Source organism: Trachypithecus francoisi, unplaced genomic scaffold (assembly GCF_009764315.1).
Source record: "Trachypithecus francoisi isolate TF-2019V2 unplaced genomic scaffold, Tfra_2.0 Contig01579, whole genome shotgun sequence".
Taxonomy (NCBI): domain Eukaryota; kingdom Metazoa; phylum Chordata; class Mammalia; order Primates; family Cercopithecidae; genus Trachypithecus; species Trachypithecus francoisi.
Window position 1 is genome coordinate 9,542,375 of NW_022681442.1, and position 21,725 is coordinate 9,564,099.

A 21,725-nucleotide genomic window follows, 5' to 3' on the forward strand; every position below is an offset into this window, starting at 1 on the left:
AGAACAAATAGCAAGATGGCCCAATTAAATTCAACCCTACTGATTATGATGGTACTAAATACAAATGGTCTAAGTGAAAACTCTGCTTCTTGGTAATTTCTGTTTCTGAACATCTGCACGCTCGACACTAGCCAGTGGTCACACATCAGGGGTCCCCAGTTCCCAGACTGAGACCGGTACTGGTCTGTGGCCTGTTAGGAACTGTGACACTCAGCAGGTGAGCAGCGAGTGAGCGAGCGTTGCTGCCTGAGCTCCACTTCCTGTCAGATCTGGGGTGGTATTAGATTCTCATAGGAGCGTGAACCCCACTGTGAACTGCCCATGCGAGGGAGCTAGATTGCCTGCTGCTTATGAGAATCTAATGCCTGATGATCTGACTTGGAACAGTTTCATCCCTACACCTTCCCCTTCTCCCCTCTGATCCTTGTCCATAGAAAAATTGTCTTCCACGAAACCAGTCCCTGGTGCCAAAAAGGTTAGGGACTGCTGTCATACATTAACTAATGAGCTTTTTGGGAACTGAATTTTAAATTTTTAAAATTTGAGTTAACTTAAGGCTAAGTGACCACATGTGGCCAGTGACTATACTATTAGGGCAGATTGAAACATTCCAATTACAAATCAGAGATTGTCAGACTAGATAAAAGGAAAAAATCAACATCCATCTTAAACACGAAGACATAGATGGGTTAAAAGTAAAAGACTAGAGTAAAACACTACTATACAAATACTTATCCTAGGAAAGCTGGCTCATGCCTGATCCTAGCAACTCAGGAGGCTGAGGGAGGACGATCACTTGAACCCAGAAGTTTGAAACCAGCCAGGGCGACATAATGAGAACCCCCATCTCTAAAAGAAAAACAAAAATATTAGCTGGGCGTAGTGGCGTGTGCCTATAGTCCCCGCTGTGAGAGAGACGGAGGCTGTGAGAGAGACGGAGGCTGTGAGAGAGACGGAGGCAAGAAGATCATTTCAGCCTTGAAGTTTGAGGCTGCAGTGAGCTATGATTGTACCACTGCAGTTCAGCCGGGGCAACAGAGTAATACCACATCTCTAAAAATAAAAATGAAAAAAATTTAAAAATTAAGAATTTTAAGTCAGAGTGACTGTATTCTTATCAAAGTAGACTTCAGGGTGGCCAGGCATGGTGGCTCACGCCTGCAATCCCAGCACTTTGGGAGGTTGAGGCAGGCGGATCACAAGGTCAGGAGTTCAAGACCAGCCTGGCCAATATAGTGAAACCCTGTCTCGACTAAAAATACAAAAATTAGCTGGGTGTGGTGGCGAGTGCCTGTAATCCCAGCTACTCGGGAGGCTAAGGCAGGAGAATCGCTTGAACCCGGGAGGCGAAGGTTGCAGTGAGCCAAGATCGTGCCAGTACGCTCTAGCCTAGGCTGGACTCTGTGTCACAGAAAGAGACTGTGTCACAGAAAGAGACTCTGTGTCAAAACAACAACAACAACAACAACAAAACAAAGTAGATTTCAGGGCAAAGATGGAAGAAAGAGTGACATTTCATGGCAATAAAAAGGTCAGTTCATCAAATGAATATGCAGTAATTTGAAATGTGACCCACTTAACAGAGCCTCAAGATAACAAGAAATAGAAACTAATAGAACTGAAGGGAGAAGTGTAGTAGTTGGAGACTTCAGGACAACTTTCTCAGTAATTGATAGAACATTTAGATAGGAAATTAGAAGTAAAATAGGAGGCATGAACAACACTACAACACAGTACGCTCAAGAGTAGCAGTGCATGGGGTGTTGGCTAGCCATATGTATACCCCCCTTTAATTGCGTGCAAATTAAGGAGTGCATTATTCAGAAATCTCTGGAAAGGGGGCAGTAACTTCCGGGTGTCGCATGGTCTTTGTAAACTGTCATGGCACTGGTGGGAGTGTCTTATGCCAATGAACAGCAAGGGCAACTAGAGGACACTCTTGATGCCATCTGCTGGTTCCTGCTGGTTTTTTCATTTCGTTCTGTCAGGACCGGCAAATAAGTCCTACAGGTTTCCTACCTCAGTAGTATTTGTTTGGCTGTTAGGAAGAAAAGAGGCCTGGCGTGTTAGCTCATGCTTGTAATCTCAGCACTTCGGGAGGCTGAGACAGGTAGATCACTTGAGCTCAGGAGTTTGAGACCAGCCTGGGCAACATGGCAGAACCACGTCTCTACAAAAAGAAAAAAAAAAAAATTAAAAAAATTAGTCAGTTGTGGTAGTGTGTACCTGTAGTCCCAGCAATTCTGGAGGCTGAGGGAGGATCACCTGAGCCCAGGAGTTCAAGCCTTGATCACTCCACTGTACCCCAAAGAAAGAAAAGAAAGAACCATGGGAACCTAACCATCTCTTGAGTCTGTCAGTGTATGAAGTATCATTGCTTGGAGTAGCTGTAGATGTCAAGGTCTCTCCAATGGCTAGAATTCAGAAGGAATGGCTGTTACTCAAAACTGGGTTCTGTATGTAGCTTGCAGAGGCAGCAATAAAGGGACGAGGTGGGCGAAAGGTTGAGTTGTTAAGCTGAGGAAGGGAGTTAATTTTACTGAATGAGGAGAACATCGAAAATAAAATATCCAGAGAGCTGGCCCAAATTCAAGAGTAGTGGAGATAAGGCTAGGAAGAGGGCTGAGCTGGTGAATTGGGGGAAGCTTTTACCTGCTTTCTGGTCTAAGGCCTGGGAGGCTCAGCTGTGTTTAAAGAGCCAGGCCCAGGGAACAAAGAGGTAACTACTTGGGGGACTAGACATCTTCAGAGAATAATTGGCACTCTGCTCTTGGTACTGAATTGAATCAGAAGTGGAAAGCTAGGCTGTGACTTGATCCATTGGGCAAAAACAGAAAATAGGAGTACATTGTTGTTGTTACTCTAGTCATGAGGGCTTACAGTACTTCAGTTAGTTTTTGGATGTGACCTGGTAATTGAGTCAATGTAAGTTGTAGCCATATATCTCATGATATCAACTGGAAGTCTTTTCCTAGAAACCAGTCCCATATGATAAATGTACCAAAGTTGATTCTGAGAATAAAAGAAAGTACACTTAGAATAGAAAACTAAACATTAAATAAAAAAATGCCAGGAGTTTCCTGGCTGAAGATTTTCCTGCTTGGGGCTTGGATTAGTATAGACATCTTAAAATCCAAGGCATTCAAGACATCTTTTGGCTGGGTCAGTCTTCCTTTAGCAAGTAGTGGGGTTGCTGCAAGCACCTTTCAGTTGTGTTGAAAATTAGGGTCATCTGCCTTGACAATTTTCATTGCCCATTAGATGTGCATGAATGCTTCAGAAAATGTTTGAATAGTAAATCCTGGGGTGGATTAGTTTCCATGGGGACGTCAGTCTTGTTTGATGTTGGCAGTCATTGAGTTCCCAGTCGGGGTTGTCACTCTGGGATGTGTTTTTCCCTCATAAGAAATATTGTAAAAGCAAGAGTCTCAAATTGAACTGACGTTAAGTAAGGGCTCACGTAAGGATAGTTACTCTGGATTCTCAGGTGCTTACTAGAGTGCTTAATAAACATTGACCTGTAGAATTGAGAAGTTTGGGATTCTGTTACTTAGCCTTTTCGACAGTGCCTCACTACAAGTCTTTTTGTTGGAGAATTAGGATTTAAAATAAAAGGAAATGTCAAAGTAAAGAAAATAAATAACATCCTGATATTTATCTATTTGTTCTGCAGTAAAAATGAAGAAGTAAATTTCTTATTTCTGTCCAACTTATTAAAAACATTTACTGTACTTCCTTTCTCAATTACATAAGCTTGGTAAAGTTTCTTTAAAATTTTTATTTCATTGCTTCTAGTATTAAGTTGTGAATGTCCGGGTAAACTTTTTTGCTTTCATGGAGACATTTAAATTCAAAGAATGACGTCATTGAGAAATAAATTTCTTTGTTCATTCTTTGGTTTAGTAAGTGGCTAAAATCTCTTACCTCTTATGTTGACTAGAGCACGTTGATACACTGTGATTGTGTGTTGGCATGGTAGACTGCAGAAGCAGTGTCCAGCGAGACAGACACTGAACTGAGCGGTGGGAATTTCAGGCGGTGGTCTTTCCTAGCATTCCCCTAAATTGGCTTTGTGGCCTTGGGCAAGCCCCTTAGTCACCCTGACCCTTCCTTTTCTCACTTACAGAGTAAGAGTATTCCAGATAAAGAGGTCCATCAAAACTAAGTGGACTTAGCCAACATGTCAACATGGATTATACCGTTTTCTTATTCTTAGATATTATGACCAAAGCCAATAAAATTCACTTCCCCAACCTTACTATACTTTCTCAAGTTTTGTCTCCACTATGCTGTTTTGTTCTGTAATAAGCTGCCACTTTGGAATAATCCTACTCACATTTTCCTTAAAAAGCAAGTCTTTTTTTAAAAAATTATTTTTTATTTTTTGAGATGGAGTCTCACTCTGTTGCCCACCCAGGCTGGAGTGCAGTGGCATGATCTTGCTCGCTACAACCTCCGCCTCCCAGGTTCATGCGATTCTCCTGCCTCAGCGTTCCGAATAGCTGGGATTACAGGCACCTGCCACCATGCCCTGCTAATTTTTGTATTTTTGGTAGAGACAGAGTTTCACCATGTGGGCCAGGTTGGTCTTGAACTCCCGACCTCAAGTGATCCACCCACCTTGGCCTCCCATAGTGTTGTGATTACAGGCATGAGCCACCACGCCTAGCCTAAAAATCAAGTCTTACACCATTACTCTGCTTACACAAATGTATGTCTCTTATTTTTGCCCTTAATATGGCCTGAACCATCCATATTAATTTCATCTCTTAAGAAAATAATAAATTTTCTTTCATAGGGAGAACTGGGAGGTAGCTCATTGAGAAGTAACTGTTTTATATGAGCATTATAACAGACTGAGAAAGTTTGTAAATGTCACAGATTTCACAACTTTCTTACAGACCCTTTTTTTCTTTCTTTGTTTTTGGAGACGGAGTTTTGCTCTTGTTGCCCAGGCTGGAGGAGTGCAATGGCATGATCTCAGCTCACTGCATCCCCCACCTCCCAGGTTCAAGCTATTCTCCAGCCTCAGCCTCCCAAGTAGCTGGGATTACAGGCATGCACCACCACGCCTGACTAATTTTGTATTTTTAGTAGAGACGGGGTTTCTCCATGTTGGTCAGACTGGTCTCGAATTCCTGACCTCAGGTGATCTGCCCGCCTTGGCCTCCCAAAGTGCTGGGATTACAGGCGTGAGCCGCCACACCAGGCCCTTACATATCTCTTTTATACCTTCTTATGTACATTTTAAAGTGACGACGATGAGCATGTTTACTGACAGATCCCAAAGATGTAGCTTATTCTGTAGTATATATACATCAATAATAAGGAAAAGTAGGTCAACTTCTAATTACGGCCATTGTTTTAGTGTTTGTTCCTACATAGAAACTATTCAGGTATCCAAAGATTATTTAAGTTGTTGATTTACATTAATTTACGTTTTAAAATTACCTAAGGATCTTCAAAATTATGGTAAGCCAACCCAAACCAAAATATATAAAAATGTTTGTCATTTGTTCAGCATCACGAGGGGAAACACAAAGCAAAACCAAAATGAGATATTACTTCATTCCTATTAGGTGGACTATCATAAAAAAAATGGAAAACGGTAAGTGTTGGCATGGTTGTAGAGAAATTGGAACTCTTGTGCATTGCTGGTGGGAACATGAAATGGTACAGCTGCAGTGGAAAAATGTATAACAATTCCTCAAAACATTAAAAGTAGAATTACCACGTCATCCAGCAATTCCACTTGTGCATATATACACACACAAAAAAACAGGGACTTGAACAATATAGCAGTGTTCAGAGCAGCATCATCCACGGTAGCCAAAGTTAGAAGCAACCCAAGTATTCATCAGTGGATGAATGGATAAGCAAAATGGTATATAGAGGTGATGGAATATTATTCAGCCTTAAAAAAGGAGGGAAATTCTCAATCACACATGCTGGATGAACCTTGACAACATTATGCTAAGTGCAATAAGCCAGTAACAAAAGGACAAATATTATATGATCTACTTACATGAGGTATATAGAGTAGTCAAGTGGCTAGAGATAGAAAGTGTAATGATAGTTGTCAGGGGCTGCAGAGAGGAGAGAATGGAGAGTTAAGTATTTGATGGGTACATAGTTTCTGTCTGGGATGATCAAAAAAATGATGGATTGCGTGGATAGTTACATGATAATGTGAATGTACTTGATGACACTAAACTGTACACTTACAAATTGTTAAAATGGGTACCTAGGTTGATTCTGTTTCTTTGCTGTTGTGAATAGAGCTGTGATGAATATATGAGTGCCTGTGTCTTTTTGGCAGAACGATTTATTTTCCTTTGGGTATATGCCCAATAATGGGATTGCTGGGTCAAATACTAGTTTTAGTTCTTTGAGAAATCTCTACACTGCTTTCCACAGTGGCTGAAGTAGCCCATCAAAGGTGGAGTGGCTAAAGAAAGTATAGTACATATACACCATGGAATACTATGCAGCCATAACAAAGAACAAAATGATGTCCCTTGCAGCAACATGGATGCAGCCAGAGACCATTTTCCTAAGCATACCAACACAGAATCAGAAATCCACATGTTCTTGCTTTTAAGTGGGAGCTAAACCTTGGGTACACATGGACTTAAAGATGGGAACAGTAGATGCTGGAGGCTATGATATAAAGAAGGGAAGTGTGGGGCAAGGGTTGAAAAACTAACTGTTGGGTACTATGCTTACTACCTGGGTGTTAGGACCATTTGTATCCCAAACCTTAGTGTCATACAATATACCTGTGTAACAAACCTGCCTCTGTACTCTCTGAATCTAAAATAAAAGTTGAAATTTAAAAAACCCCAAAGTGAAGTAAACAATGAAAATAAAAGAGTAGTTCAAATAAATTTTATGGATATTTTACTATAAATAAAAAATGTTTAAACATTGTTTATCAGAATTATAATTATTTAGTTGAACACAAACTTACATTTTTCAAAATCTTCAGTGTTACAGAGGTATGATGTTAGCTTTTTTGATTAGTAAACCAATGAGTAGTTTTGGAAGTTCAGTTAAACTATTCTCACTGGAAACCAACCCCTACATAGGCATCCTTCATTTTGTTAACGCTTCATTGCATTTCTCAGATACGCTGTTTTTTACGAATAGGTTTGTGGCAATCCTATGTTGAACAAGTCTGCTGGTGTCATTTTTCTAACACCATTTTTTGGCACTGAAATATTTTTAAATCAACATATATATATATTATATTTAGATGTGCTATTGCACACATAATAGACTACAGCATAGTGTAAACAGTATTCATTGGAAAACCAAAAAATTTATGTGATTTGCCTTATTGTGATATTTACTTTATTGCAGTGGTCTGGAACAAAACCCATAGTACCTGCAACGTATGTCTGTATTATTACTATTATCTTTTTGAGACAGAGTCTGGCTCTGTCTGGAGCCAGACTGGAGTGCTGTAGTGTGATCTCGGCTCACTGCAGCCTCCTCCTCCTGGGTAAAAGTGATTCTCCTGCCTCAGCCTCCTGAGTAGCTGGTATTACAGGCACCCACCACCACACCCGGCTAATTTTTGTATTTTTAGCAGAGATGGAGTTTCTTCATGTTGGCCAAGCCGTTCTCCAACTCTTGCCCTCAAGTGATCTGCTTCCCTTGGCCTCCCAAAGTGCTGGGATTACAGGCATAAGCCACTGCGCCCGGCCAGGTATGCCTGTATTATTTTTAAAATCCACTCATGTATTATACTTAATACTAATAATTCTGAGAAAAGAGATAACTATTTTTCCCCTCAGACCAAACATTTTAAGCTAGCTTTATTTATCCAAATATTTACCTTAGTTATATATACTTGGGTTCCTTTTTTTTTTATTTTATTTGAGATGTAGTTTTACTCATGTTGCCCAGGTTGGAGTGCAATGGTGTGATCTCAGTTCACTGCAGTCTCGGCCTCCTGGGTTCAAGCGATTCTCCTGCCTCAGCCTCCCAAGTAGCTGGTATTACAGGCACCCACCACCATGCCTGGCTAATTTTTGTATTTTCAGTAGAGACCAGAGTTTCACCATGTTGGCCAGGCTGGTCTCGAACTCCCAACCTTAGGTGATCCGCCTACCTCAGCCTCTCAAAGTGCTGAGATTATGGGTGTGAGCTACCACGCCTGACCTATACTTGGATTCTTAAAAATGTTTCTGAGCTAGCAGTTTCTGTTAAGAGTTTCTTTAGTTAGTTTGTGTGAATTTGGAGAATAATTTATATACATGCTTTCTTATCTTTGTAAATCAATTTTACAGAGCTCTTATGTGTAAGAACTGTAACGTGTAATTTATTAATACTCTCTGGAGGTAGGAAAATACTTCATACACAATGAGAAATAATGGCTTTTTCAAATTATAGATGCACAAACATGTAGAAGGCTTTTCGCTTCAGTTCTACAACTTTAGCCATAGATCACAAGTAAACACAGAAACTAATCGTTTCAGATCTCACAGGAGCTGTTCTCCTTAATTAATTAACTCACAAATATACAAATAGACAGACAAAAGGACTAACAAACCAGATTCTCCGTCATCTGTCATCCAACAGAGAATAGGTATCTGTCATCCATCCAACAGAGACCATAAATGAAATCCACCTATTTCTGTTGCAGTCTTGCCAGTGCACTACATTTAAGTCTTGTCATCTGAGGTAGTACCTGGAGTTCTTTGTCTCATGACCAAGAAAATTAAGGAGCATGGACACAGAGTGAGATTGGAGTAAAAGTTTAATAAGCAAAAGAAAAAAGCTGTCCACAGCAGAGATAGGGCCTGGGAGAGGGTTGCCATTTTTACAGTTGAATACGAAAGCTTTTATAAGAATCACCTCCATCTCTGTAGCTGTTTGTGTAACTTCCCTTACCTGTGAAGCTGTCTGTGTAACTCCCCTTAATCTGTGCACCTGTGGGCATGTCTTTAGGCAAGCACAAAGTACCGCTTTGCTTGGTTGTGCAACTGTGGTATGTTTTTGGGTAAGGTCCACCCCTCCCCGTGCAAGTTCCCATGGAACCCACCGTGTACATGCCTGAAAAGGGGAGGAAACTTTTTCCTGGGAGCCCATGGATTACATCAAGAACAAAGGCTTCTACATTGGGCCTTGCTTTCTTACCTTTGCAGCTGCAGCCTGAGTTTTCCCCATGTTGCTCTATTTGTGCCTGCAGCTTGATTTTTCAGGGTGTTTCTGTGTTCGAAGGAGTTTTACCAAAGATGCATCCTAACTGCCTGACCGTTTTTTTTTTTTCCTTTCTCATTACTACCATCATTGGGGATAATGTGTTGGTCATGAGTGAACCAGAAGAACAAAGGCACAAACTTAGTGGAGAAGGAGAAAAATACATGGAGAAACGTCAAAGTTAGAGCTTTATGGCTGCATGGACATCTCTTTGGGAGCCAAAGAAAAGATGTGTTAGGCTTAACAGACTGTGAGGTGTGTTTCTCATTTACTTAGCTCCATCAAGTCTACTTGAGCTTCTCAGTGGATGACCTCCAGAACTGCTGACTATAATTTTTAAAAAGGTAAAATTGTGACCTTCATGCAAATAGAGAGGATGAACACATGCCACATATTGACTCAATTAGTGCAAAACCAGTAAGGCATTAAAACTGGTACAAAGAGCATTTAAGAGTATGTACAGATATTAAGATATATGCATGTGATTTAATAGGAGATTGAGATGAGATTGCTAGATTAGATAAAAACAACTGGTTATTGTCTTTCATGGTGGTAAACCATAACCGTTGGGCTTATTTGTTCCTGCCGCCCCGCCCCCCCAAGAAATCTACAAGTTAACCTCTGCACCTGCAGAGTTGTAAAATAACCCAGTCAATAGAAAATCAAGCCTAGAGCTTCACTGAAAGAATACTCAGTGCTATAGTCTGAATGTCGGTATTCCCCCAAAATGTATATGTTAGAACCTAATGCTCAGTGTCATAGTATTCTAAGAGGTAAGGCCTTTTGGAGAGTGATTACGTTATATGTGCTCTGCCCTAAATAATGGGATTACGTGCCCTTGTAACAGTGGTTGAAGGGAGCTACCTTCCCCTACCATCCCGTGAGGAGACAGAAGGCATCATTTATGAGTAACAAACCCTCACCAGACATCGAATCTGTTGGTGCCTTGAACTTGCACTTCCCAGCCTCGAGAACTGTGCACAATGTATTTCTATTGTTTATAAACTGCCCAGTGTAAGGTATCTTGTTATAGCAGCCTGGATAGACTAAGGCACCCAATAATTACTCTTTTCAGATAATCTTTCTACCACCTATTTTTTAACAATAAGCTGAGCATTCCTTATCTGTTCTGTTTAATAATTACACATTAAGTATTCCATATCTGAAATGCCTGGAAGCGACGTGTTTCAGATTTTGGATTTTTTCAGATTTTGGAATATTTTCATTATACTTACTGGTTGAGCATATCAAGCCTGAAAATCTAAAATCTGAAATGCTCCAATGAGCATTTCCTTTGAACATTATGTCAGTGCTCAAAAAGTTTCTGATTATGGAGCATTTTGGATCTTGGATTTTTGGGTTTGGGATGCCTGACCTGAGCTAGTAATTCTTCAATTTAGTGTTTTAAAACTCTTTTGATGATAGCGTTAATACATGTATATCTAAAAATTTGGAAAATAGAGAAAAGAATTTAAAAATTACTCATAATCGCTCTATTGATAATATTAAATTTATTTCCCCCTGTCTTTAGTGTTTAATGGTCAGCCAGAAAATTAGGAATCTGTTGCACTTGATTTTTAAGTCACATATATAAAACTATGCGATACTTTAACAGCATTACCCGTTGTATTTTCCAAATTAATTTTATTATTTTTTTCATTTCTTAACTGTAGACTGTTACTTCAAAATTTTCTTTAGTTTTAGTGTTTTAAATCATAGATTTTGAAGCCACAGTGGCTTAGCACATCTTTGTATTTCTATTATTTATTTATTTTTTTGAGACAGAGTCTCGCCATGTTGCTCAGGCTGGAGTGCAGTAGTGCGATCTCAGCTCACTGCAACCTCCGCCTCCCGGGTTCACGCCATTCTCCTGCCTCAGCCTCCAGAGTAGCTGGGACTATAGGCGCCCGCCATCACACCCGCCTAATTTTTTGTATTTTTAGTAGAGACGGGGTTTCACCGTGTTAGGCAGGATGGTCTCGATCTCCTGACCTCGTGATCCACCCGCCTTGGCCTCCCAAAGTGCTGGGATTACAGGTGTGAGCCACTGCGCCTGGCAGGTTCTGCTTTCTTAAAGTCCCTGAAGACTTTCAGTCTTCCTATCTTTGAACTTCCTAGTAAATCCCCTCAAATACTGGCCTGATGCCTAGTATATGACTCTCCAGTCTCCTGTTTTTTTGAGCCTTTACAGTGTTTTGGGCATAACTGAGGTACACGGAAGCAGGTGGGTAAAGAAACAGGTATACTTTATCAGAGTAAATATGCACCCATTTTGGGAGCAGTTTGGCTGGAAGCCAGAATTAACCTATTAATATTGATGTCATTTCTACACAGTGCCTTTGGTATTATACCACATAGGTCATTAATCACGGAAGTCATTCCTTTTCTCCCCAACATGTAAGGTGGTTTTTCTTTTGTATAGGTAGAAGTGAGCTTTATTATTTTTTTTCGTTATCAGCTAAATCCTTGAAATTGAGGAACTTCTGAAAAATTACATTAATTCTTTCACATATCTGAAATATGCAAAACTGCAGACTGGTAAAGATAAACTAAATATTGCTAATCACATGGCAGATTTATGTATGAGGAAATTAAAGATAACTGCTGTTTAAGTAACTTTGCTATTAAGTTAGCTAGTGATGTAATTTTGTAGATACGGTCTTAGGATGTACTATTCAGACCCCTGAAAACCAAAAATAAAAACTGACCTGGCCAGGCGCGGTGGCTCACGCCTGTAATCCCAGCACTTTGGGAGGCCAGGGTGGGTGGATCGTGAGGTCAGGAGATTGAGACCATCCTGGCTAACATGGTGAAACCCCGTCTCTACTAAAAATAAGCCGAGCGTGGTGGTGGGCGGCTGTAGTCCCAGGTACTCGGGAGGCTGAGGCAGGAGAATGGCGTGAACCCAGGAGATGGAGCTTGCAGTGAGCTGAGATCATGCCACTACACTCCAGCCTGGGCAACAGAGTGAGACTCTGTCTCAAAAAAAAAAACCAGAAAAACAAAAGAAAACACGGACCTAAACTTTTTATAGTCTGCAAAGTGCTTTTATTTGTATATTGTTGTTTCTCACAGCTAATGACAGTTGAGACTGACCAGTAGTATGATTCTTGTTTTAAAAATGCAGACATTGAGGCCAGGCGTGGTGGTTCACGCGACAGAGCGAGACTCCTTCTCAAAAAAAAAAAGACATTGAAACTTTTATTTTTTAATTTTCTGAAACAGGGTTTTGCTCTGTTGCCCAGGCTGGAATGCAGTGGCACAATCTTTTTTTTTTTTTTTTTTTTTTTTTTTTCACTTCCCACATCTGACTTTATTGGAATTGGTATTGCTACTCAACAAAGAGGCACTGCTTCAGTTTTCTCAAGTTTCACTGCCAACCAGTAGGCATTTAGGAAGGACAGACTATGTGACTGTCATCCTTCTCAAAATCAACTGGCAGCAACTGTCCCACAGAAAAAAAGCGCAGAAGCACAGACAATTCTTTAGCAGGACAAACAGCAGTGCTCATTCAAGCCCTTGATTTTTTTTTTTTTTTTTTTTTGAGACGGAGTCTCGCTCTGTCGCCCAGGCTGGAGTGCAGTGGCCGGATCTCGGCTCACTGCAAGCTCCGCCTGCTGGGTTCACACCATTCTCCTGCCTCAGCCTCCCAAGTAGCTGGGACTATAGGCGCCTGCCACCTCGCCCGACTAGTTTTTTGTATTTTTTTTTTTTTTTTATTATACTTTAAGTTCTAGGGTACATGTGCATGGCGTTTATATCATGTATAACTCCCCAATGCAATCCCTCCCTCCTCCCCCCTCCCCATGGTAGGCCCCAGTGTGTGATGTTCCCCTTCCCAAGTCCAAGTGATCTCATTGTTCAGTTCCCACCTATGAGTGAGAACATGCGGTGTTTGGTTTTCTCTTCTTGTGATAGTTTGCTAAGAATGATGGTTTCCAGCTGCATCCATGTCCCTACAAAGGACGCAAACTCATCCTTTTTGATGGCTGCATAGTATTCCATGGTGTATATGTGCCACATTTTCTTAATCCAGTCTGTCACAGATGGACATTTGGGTTGATTCCAAGTCTTTGCTATTGTGAATAGTGCCGCAATAAACATACGTGTGCATGTATCTTTGTAGTAGAGTAATTTATAATCCTTTGGGTATATACCCAGTAGTGGGATGGCTGGGTCATATGGTACATCTAGTTCTAGATCCTTGAGGAATCGCAGCACAATCTTGCCTCACTGCATCCTCTGCCTCCTAGGCTCAAGCAGTCCTCCCACCTCAGCATCCAGAGTAGCTGGGAGTACGGGCATGTGCCACCACACCCGGCTACTATTTTGTATTTTTAGTAGAGACGGAGTTTCGTCGTGTTGCCAGGCTGGTCTCAAACTCCTGGACTCAAACGATCTGCCCGCCTCAGCCTCCCAAAGTGCTGAGATTACAGCTGTGAGCCACCATACCCTTACCTAGACACTGAAACTCTTAAAAGAAGTTAAATTACTGTCTTAGTTAGTTCAAATAGCCAGAAAAGTATACAGTGGAGTTAGGGCTCAAATCCAGATCTTTTGACCTTGAATTCTATAACCTGATCACTTTCTATTTGCCACTTACAGTTGGCAGGCTCTTCTACCTGTATTTCCAAATAGATGGATATCAGTGATTCTCAAGAGTATGGCCTGGTAATGCCTGAGGCCCTTTCAGAGGGTCCGCAAGGTCAAAATTATTTCATGATACCAAGACATGATTACCTTTTTGACTAAGGTTTGAGGAAATACAGCAATCCCATATATCGAAGTAGAAATCTCAAGGCAGTAAATAGAGAATGGTAAGTGAGTTAAGGAGGCTTCTCTAGGAATGGATGACTGAGCCTCCTGGAAAACTGCGTTAAGGGACTGTTGTAAGACGTAGCTCTTTGGGACCTAGTTGGGGTGGGGTGGTAGAGGAGAGTATAGAGAGTTGGAGGATACCCCTCTACTGGGCTAAATAATTTGTATATATGTATTGTTTAGTGTTGATTATTCTTTTTTAAAAACAGGTTCATTCTTGGTGTTTTTTAGCCTCTCTGTGTTAGGACATGTAATGAAATGCTTATGTTGTTAATTGCTGCATGGAATACTCAGTGCAACAGTATGGATAGTTGAGGTAATTCACCAATTCATTATTTGGTAGTGAGTTTCCAGTTTTTCTCTATAACGAACAATACTGCCTGACCACTCTTATAGATAAATCTTTGTATTGATTCTTCAGTAAGGGTAAACTCCTAGCCACAAGATGACTAGATGGGTATGTGTGTTCATAGGCGAACATCAGACATGTTTGTTAAATCAGTTTATGGTATTGGAGGGTTGGCACTGATTTTTTTTTTTTTTTTTCCTGAATTTCTTAGCTAGGTGTGAGTAATCTGGGGGTTCTGGCTGCTGCAGCTGCAAGGAGCACAAAGAGAATCAGTATCTCAGGCTCACCTCCAACTCATTCTCCACAGCTGCCATGTACCTGTTGAAAAAAATTGTACTGATTGGCTTACTAGTGAAATTGAGAAGCGCAGATAATTATTAACTAAGAGTGCTGAGTCGACCAGTTATACTTTTAGGAAAATGGCCTTTGATCTGCCTTCCTTGGATCGTCTGTGAAATGATGGGAGGCGGGGTAGATAGGTATATAGCTTATTGTTTCCTAAGTAATTATGAGGCAGCCCATATCTTACAGGAAGTGCTCTGCAGTTGGGGAAGACCCCAGCTTCCACCGGAATTGAGAGGTGGGAGTAATGTCTTTGATAGGACAAATTGGTTATGACTGGACTCAGAGGAGAACAAACCTATGAAGTAACTGAAACAGGTTTTCAGATGGGAGGTCCGGGGATGAGAAACATGGTGAGAATCAGAAACTGAGAAAGTAAATTGCAGGTTGAACAAGTATTTCAAGCTGGTACAATAAGTAAGACTGATTTATATTTAGGGTTAACAGAGTGCACTGGTTATTTAATAATGTGCTTATTGAGATTATACTTATGTTCTTTTTTTGATAGCTGTAAAATAGCTTGCTGAGATTTTGATTGTGATTGCATTTAATGTATATATCAACTTAGGAAAAACTGAGGTCATGACAATATTGTCTTCTAATCCATGCACACGTATGTTTTTCTGTTTTTTTAGATCTTTGGTTTCTTTTGTCAGAGTTTTGTAGTTTTCTGTATATATTTTGTTTGATTTATAACTAAGTGGTTCATTTTTTGTTATATTGTAAATGGTACTGTATTCTTAGTTTCAAATTGCAGTCATTGTTGGTATATAGAAAAGCAACTGCCTTTTGTATATTACCCTTGTATTCTGGGATCTTGCTATAATTGCTTATTTCTGTTTTTTGTTGTTACTGATTTTTGTTTGTTTATTTTAACCTACCTCAGTCATGTTATCTATAAAGAAAGACAGGCTTTTCCTCCTTCCCAGTCTATACACCTTTTATTTCCTTTTCTTATTGCACAAGCTAAGCTTTCCAATATGATGTTGACTAGGAGTGATGAGAGAGGATATCCTTACCTTTTTGTTTCTTACTAGTAAGTATGCTGTTAGCTGTGGGTTTTGGGATAGATATTATTTAACCAATTGAAAACACTTTTTTCTGTTCCTAGTTTGTTAAGAGTGATTAGTCATGAACAGGTGTTGGGTTTTGCCAGTAATGTTTTTTTTTTTTTTTTTTTTTTTTGAGACGGAGTCTTGCTCTGTCACCCAGGCTGGAGTGCAGTGGCCGGATCTCAGCTCACTGCAAGCTTCGCCTCCCGGGTTCACGCCATTCTCCCGCCTCAGCCTCCGGAGTAGCTGGGACTACAGGCGCCCGCCACCTCGCCCGGCTAGTTTTTTGTATTTTTTGTAGAGACGGGGTTTCACCGTGTTAGCCAGGATGGTCTCGATCTCCTGACCTCGTGATCCACCCGTCTCGGCCTCCCAAAGTGCTGGGATTACAGGCTTGAGCCACCGCGCCCGGCCTGCCAGTAATGTTTGTGGCATCAATTGACATGATCATATGATACTTCTTCTTTTGGCCTATTGATGTGATGAATTACATTAATTGTTCATTAATTGCTTTTTAAAAAACTGCTTTTCCAATGTCAAGCCAGCCTTGCATACCTGGAATAAATTTCTCTTTTGTTCATGGTATAATTCTTTCTATGTATTGTTGCATTTGATTTGCTAATATTTTGTTGGGGATTTTTGCATCTGTGTTCATGGGAGATTGATTTGTAGATTTATTTTCTTGATTTTTTTTGCTTGGTTTTGGTGTTATTCAACCTGTTCTCATTTTTCTTTATTCTCTTCTAGCTTTTATTCCTATACATTCTCTGATTTTAGCTGTGTGAAAACGATGCACAAGTAGTATTGTATTTGTTCACTTGAATTAGTAAAGTCTAACATCCACTCAGTCTCCAGGAAAGCCTGTTTTATGCTACTTGATACTGTTCTTTATATGGTTTTCATTTAAGATCAGTTATATTTAAGATGTTGAATTTTAAAATGAGACATGTCATTTAATTAGCTATATTTACAGGAAGATGGTTATACTCTGAAATCTCTAGATTTTTCCTGTGAAGTTATAGTTAAGATAATAATGAAGAATAACTTTTTTTTTTTCCTTTGACTAATAAGGAGAAGTATCATAGTCCCTTTTACTTACCCAAGAACTCTCACCTAGAAGATATAATGGAATTGTGTACCTTCTCAGAGCTGGAGCACTCACAGAACAAGCTTGACTGGCAGTGTCTCACCCCACCCTTTTCTTTTATGTTCCCCATATTTTTCTCATGCATTTCTTTCCTAACTTTTGTATGAAATAGAAGAACATAGTTTTTATGTTTTTATTTTATTTTTTTTATTTCAGTAGGTTTCTGGGGAACAGGTGGTGTTTGGATAAGTTCTTTAGTGGTGATTTCTGAGACTTGGGTGCACCCATCACCCAAGCAGTGTACCCTGTACCCAATATGTAGTCTTTTGTCCCTCACCCCCTTCCTGCCCTTCCCTCTAAGTCCCCAAAGTCCATTGTGTCGTTCTTACATTTTTGTGTCCTCATAAGTTAGTTCCCTCTTGTAAGTGAGAACATACAGTGTTTGGTGGTCCATTCCTGGGTTACTTCACTTAGAATAATGGTCCTCAACTCTATCCAGGTTTCTGCGAATGCCATTATTTTGTTCCTTTTTATGGCTGAGTGGTATAGAAATGGAAGAACGTAGTTTAATAGTGATTTTCTTACCCTGTAAAATGCTATATTTCCTACTGTCAAGTATTAAAACAAGTAAATTGAAGAAAACATAAATTGATTTCTCTTTTTGAATTTTGTGTTTACTCAGTATTTCTACAGTGAAAAAGTTTTGCATCTTAATATAGGGTGTGATTAGGGATGATGAAGGAAACAGAGGAATGTTTAGGACTTATTAACCTGAGGAAAATGAAAGTATATTATATATTAATTATAAGATTATTTTGATATTTAAAAAATGGCAAACTGTTTGCATTTATGCCTCTGCTTTTTCTTAGGCAGAGACTCCCCCTAATGGGCCAGATTGTGGCTATGGCTCCTTTCACCAGCAGTACTGGCTTGATGGAAAGATCATTGCTGTGGGGGTGATTGACATCCTCCCAAACTGTGTGTCATCTGTGTATTTGTACTACGATCCTGATTATTCGTTTTTGTCTTTGGGTGTCTACTCTGCACTACGGTAAGATTGGTTTTTGCCATTATTGTAGTGAGTTATATAGAACTTCAAATAATTACTCATTTGATTATATTTAATTATGTAACAGTAGAAGTCCTATTTGACAATATATTATAATGATTTGTTGCTAGTCTCTTATATAGAATACATACTACTATATAATAGGTATTCTATGTAAGAGTTAAATACTACTGTATAATATATAGTTATATATAATTTGTAATTTTCATTTAAGAACAACATTTAAAGTCACATTGAATTTTAAAATAAATGTCATTTAACTAGTTGTATTTATAGGAAATATACATATTATATAAGTATATAATTATGTAATATATAAGTAAATATTATGTATAACTAGTATCTATAATCTCTGGTAGTTTTGTATTGCATTTGGAAGATACTACCTTTAGAACTGATACCAGTGTCTGATGGTAATTCTCTAGCTTTTTAAGGTATCCATCTAGTTAAGAAGTCATTCATTGTATTTGTGGGTAGCTTTTGTTGTTTATACATTTATTTAAGCCCACCTGTCAGAACTACTTATATTCCTTAAATGTTATATGACTTATATTCTTGTCATCACTATCTTCTACTTCTTTTTTCCTTTTCAAATGAGGTGGGGTCTTGCTTTGTTGCCCGGGTTGCTCTCAAACTCCTGGGCTCAAATGATCCTCCTTCCTCAGCCTTTCAGGTACCTGAAATTACAGGCTTGTACTACTACATTCAGCTTTATATTTTTTACTGTTAATTAAAAGTTAAGTTAATATGGTGTAAATGAATCAAAGTAATATGATTATATTTCTTCTACTGGAAGAAATATACACGTATACAGAACAGGCCTGGGGAATCCCTGGCTGACTGGTTGAATTTATGACCCTCATCAAAAGATGATTTCCTTTTTGTGTCCATGGCTGCAAATGTATATATACAGCACAAAACATTTTTAATGGTGAGAAGATTGGAGTCTTCCTCCAGTTTTCTCTATTTATTTCTGTTTGTCTATGTGTATATGTGGTGGAGGAGGGAAGGAAGGTTGGGAACTATTTTTCTTTTGTTTATCTGGGAGCTTGAGTCTCTCTCTCACTCTTTACTGTTGTGTCATACTTTTGTCTTTTCATCTCTCAGTCTTCATGTCTGATGGTCACATTTTTCACGTCATAGTAAAATGTACTGCCAGATTATTTTTTGTGTGTGTGCTTTTTCATGAATTATAAAAGAGTTGAGGCCGGGCACGGTGGCTCAAGCCTGTAATCCCAGCACTTTGGGAGGCCGAGGCGGGCGGATCACGAGGTCAGGAGATCGAGACCATCCTGGCTAACACGGTGAAACCCCATCTCTACTAAAAAATACAAAAAAACTAGCCGGGTGTGGTGGCGGGCGCCTGTAGTCCCAGCTACTCAGGAGGCTGAGGCGGGAGAATGGCGTGAACCTGGGAGGCGGAGCTTCCAGTGAGCTGAGATCTGGCCACTGCACTCTAGCCCAGGCCACAGAGCGAGAATCCGTCTCAAAAAAAAAAAAAAAAAAAAAAGTTGAAAGTTTTCATTAAATCAGCAGTTTAATGTTTTTAAAAATCTGGTCCATAAGTGATTTTTTTGTGTCTGTTTCAGTGGCCCACAATATAAAGTTCTTCGTCTTAGCATTTTCAACTTGACTTTTTTCTTAATGCCAATTTTTAACAAATCCACAATTACATAATATTTACAATGGATCTCTATAACAGTCTTTTATTCTTATGTATTTAATCACATTTTTGTATAAAGTAGTTTAAAAATATTTATGGCTCTTGGTGCTCTCACTGAAATTGAAATTGATAATTTAAAGTATTCGTGTTTTATAACTATAGATTTTACAATTATTATATAACTTCAGAGGTTTTATTTCAGAAAAGATATATTTTCTTTATACCCAAATCAGTCAGTACTTTCAAATAATTGCCAGTTTTTTGTTTTGTTTGGTTTTATTTTTGTATTATCACTTTACTATGTGTTATAGATTTTTCTAGGCTTCTCAGATGAATTTTTAAGGGTGAGATTTATTTCTACATAATAAGCTCTGGCCTATTTCTGAAATATTTCATGGCTCAATAAACTGAGAGATTGTTTAGGTATTGAGATGGTAAATAATTAATTCCCAGCAAAATTAGCAAGAGTTCTATTGATTGCCTAGTCTATCCCTGCAAATACTAGAGCTGGAGAGCCAGGAGGAAGCAGGAGAGGAGCCCGAGGTCATGAAAGGTTTGCCAGTTGAGGGCTGGATGGCTGCGGCCGCTCTACAGTCTTGTCGCCTCCTTTTGGTGCTCTCGAGAGGATGACTTGCGGAGTTTATAGAAAGGGAAAGGCAGCCGGGGGACTGACCTCTTGAAGCAAAATTGGAGAAAGTAGGTTATCAGTTGCTAATCCCATTACTGATTTTAATGTATTTTGGTGAAATCTTTTCCCCTCAATTTCTTAAGTTGCTTAAGCAATCGAACGATCAGTATAGTTTTATGTTTATAGATTTATATAATGTAGCTTGTAGATTTTTATTTTTTTATTTATTTAATTTATTTTTGTAATCAGCCTCTGCTTATCCATAGCCTGTAGATATAAGAATTGTTTGAATTGGGGATCATGAGCATGGCATCTGTTTTTGTATTTTTAGAAAGATACATTTTAAAAATGTAATTACAGTCATAGACATGAATAAAACAGGTTTCTAGTTTGTCCAAGCAGACCATAAATAATAAAACAGACAACTTAATTTCAGATACTCCCTAGCACTGTGACAAAAATAAAATTAGCGGTGGTGGGCATGAAGCCTGTTTTATATAGATTAGTCTTTCCTCATAGAGAACAGATGACATTTCAGGGGCAAAGGAAGAAGAAAAGGAACCAGTCATGTAAAAATCTGAGGATAGGAAGAAGCTCAGGTGAAGGGTAGCAAATCTAAGTGCCCCGAGGTGGCCAAGAAAAACAAAAAGGTATTTTGGGCTCGGGTGTAGGGAAGGACGTGGAGAGCCTTATGCAAGGGGCAGAGAGGCGGGTGGAGTTGGTGAGAAGGATTCGGGTGGAGTAGCGCTTGTAGGACAGGGTGGGGAGGTTGGGTTTTATTTATATGTGGTGCCAACTCACTGCTGGGGTGGGGGATTGGGAGATCTGATTAATATTGTAAAAGACTACTTGACCTGTTCTGTGGAGATTATGGAGGGGCAAGAGTGGAAACAGGAGCCAGTTGGGAGGCTGCTACAGTCATCCAGGGACACCATAATGTTGCTTGAACCAGAATATCTGAGTTGGAGGTGGTAAGAAGTGGTCAGATTCAAGACATATTTTAGAGAGAAAGCCCGAAAGACCTGCTGATGGATTGGACACAGGGATGAGAAGAAAAGAATTAAGGATGACTCCAAGGTTTGGGGCCTGAACAAATCTGGGGAGACGTGATGAAATGAACGAAGGTGGACAGGACCAAGTGGATTGGTGCCATGACTGGGTGGGCCTTCTCGGAATTGGTGGTCTGACACTTGCTTGTGTCAGTGCATTCTTTCCTCAGTTTGAACCTTGAGAGTGGATTAATTCTGGGAATAGGATTTATTCTGTTATAGGGTAATAATGTTTAGTGTGGTTGGATTTAGAAATACTTTTAATTTAAAAATGAATTCTTAAGGTAATAATTCTTCAAGGATTTAAATTTGAAGTAGAAAAATGCACAGAATATTGCATTACGAATACATTTCTTTAGAATGTCAAGCATCAATCGCTACTATTAAAGAAAGAATACCTTAAGAAAGAAAAACAAAACTACTTTCCTCATACTTTAGAAATATACAAGTTTTACTGAGCA

The 21,725-nt window shown here is 39.4% G+C and overlaps 1 protein-coding gene across 13 annotated transcripts in view; it reads left to right on the forward strand.

Annotated features, from left to right (window-relative positions):
- ATE1 (arginyltransferase 1) overlaps nucleotides 1-21,725 on the forward strand; it is a 185,806-nt gene that overhangs the window by 68,124 nt on the left and 95,957 nt on the right. For all 13 annotated transcript variants that reach the window (XM_033180735.1, XM_033180751.1, XM_033180760.1 and 10 more), the window contains one exon: nucleotides 17,725-17,906. In XM_033180735.1, the coding sequence (XP_033036626.1) occupies nucleotides 17,725-17,906 (182 nt within the window). The remainder of the gene's footprint in view (nucleotides 1-17,724; nucleotides 17,907-21,725) is intronic.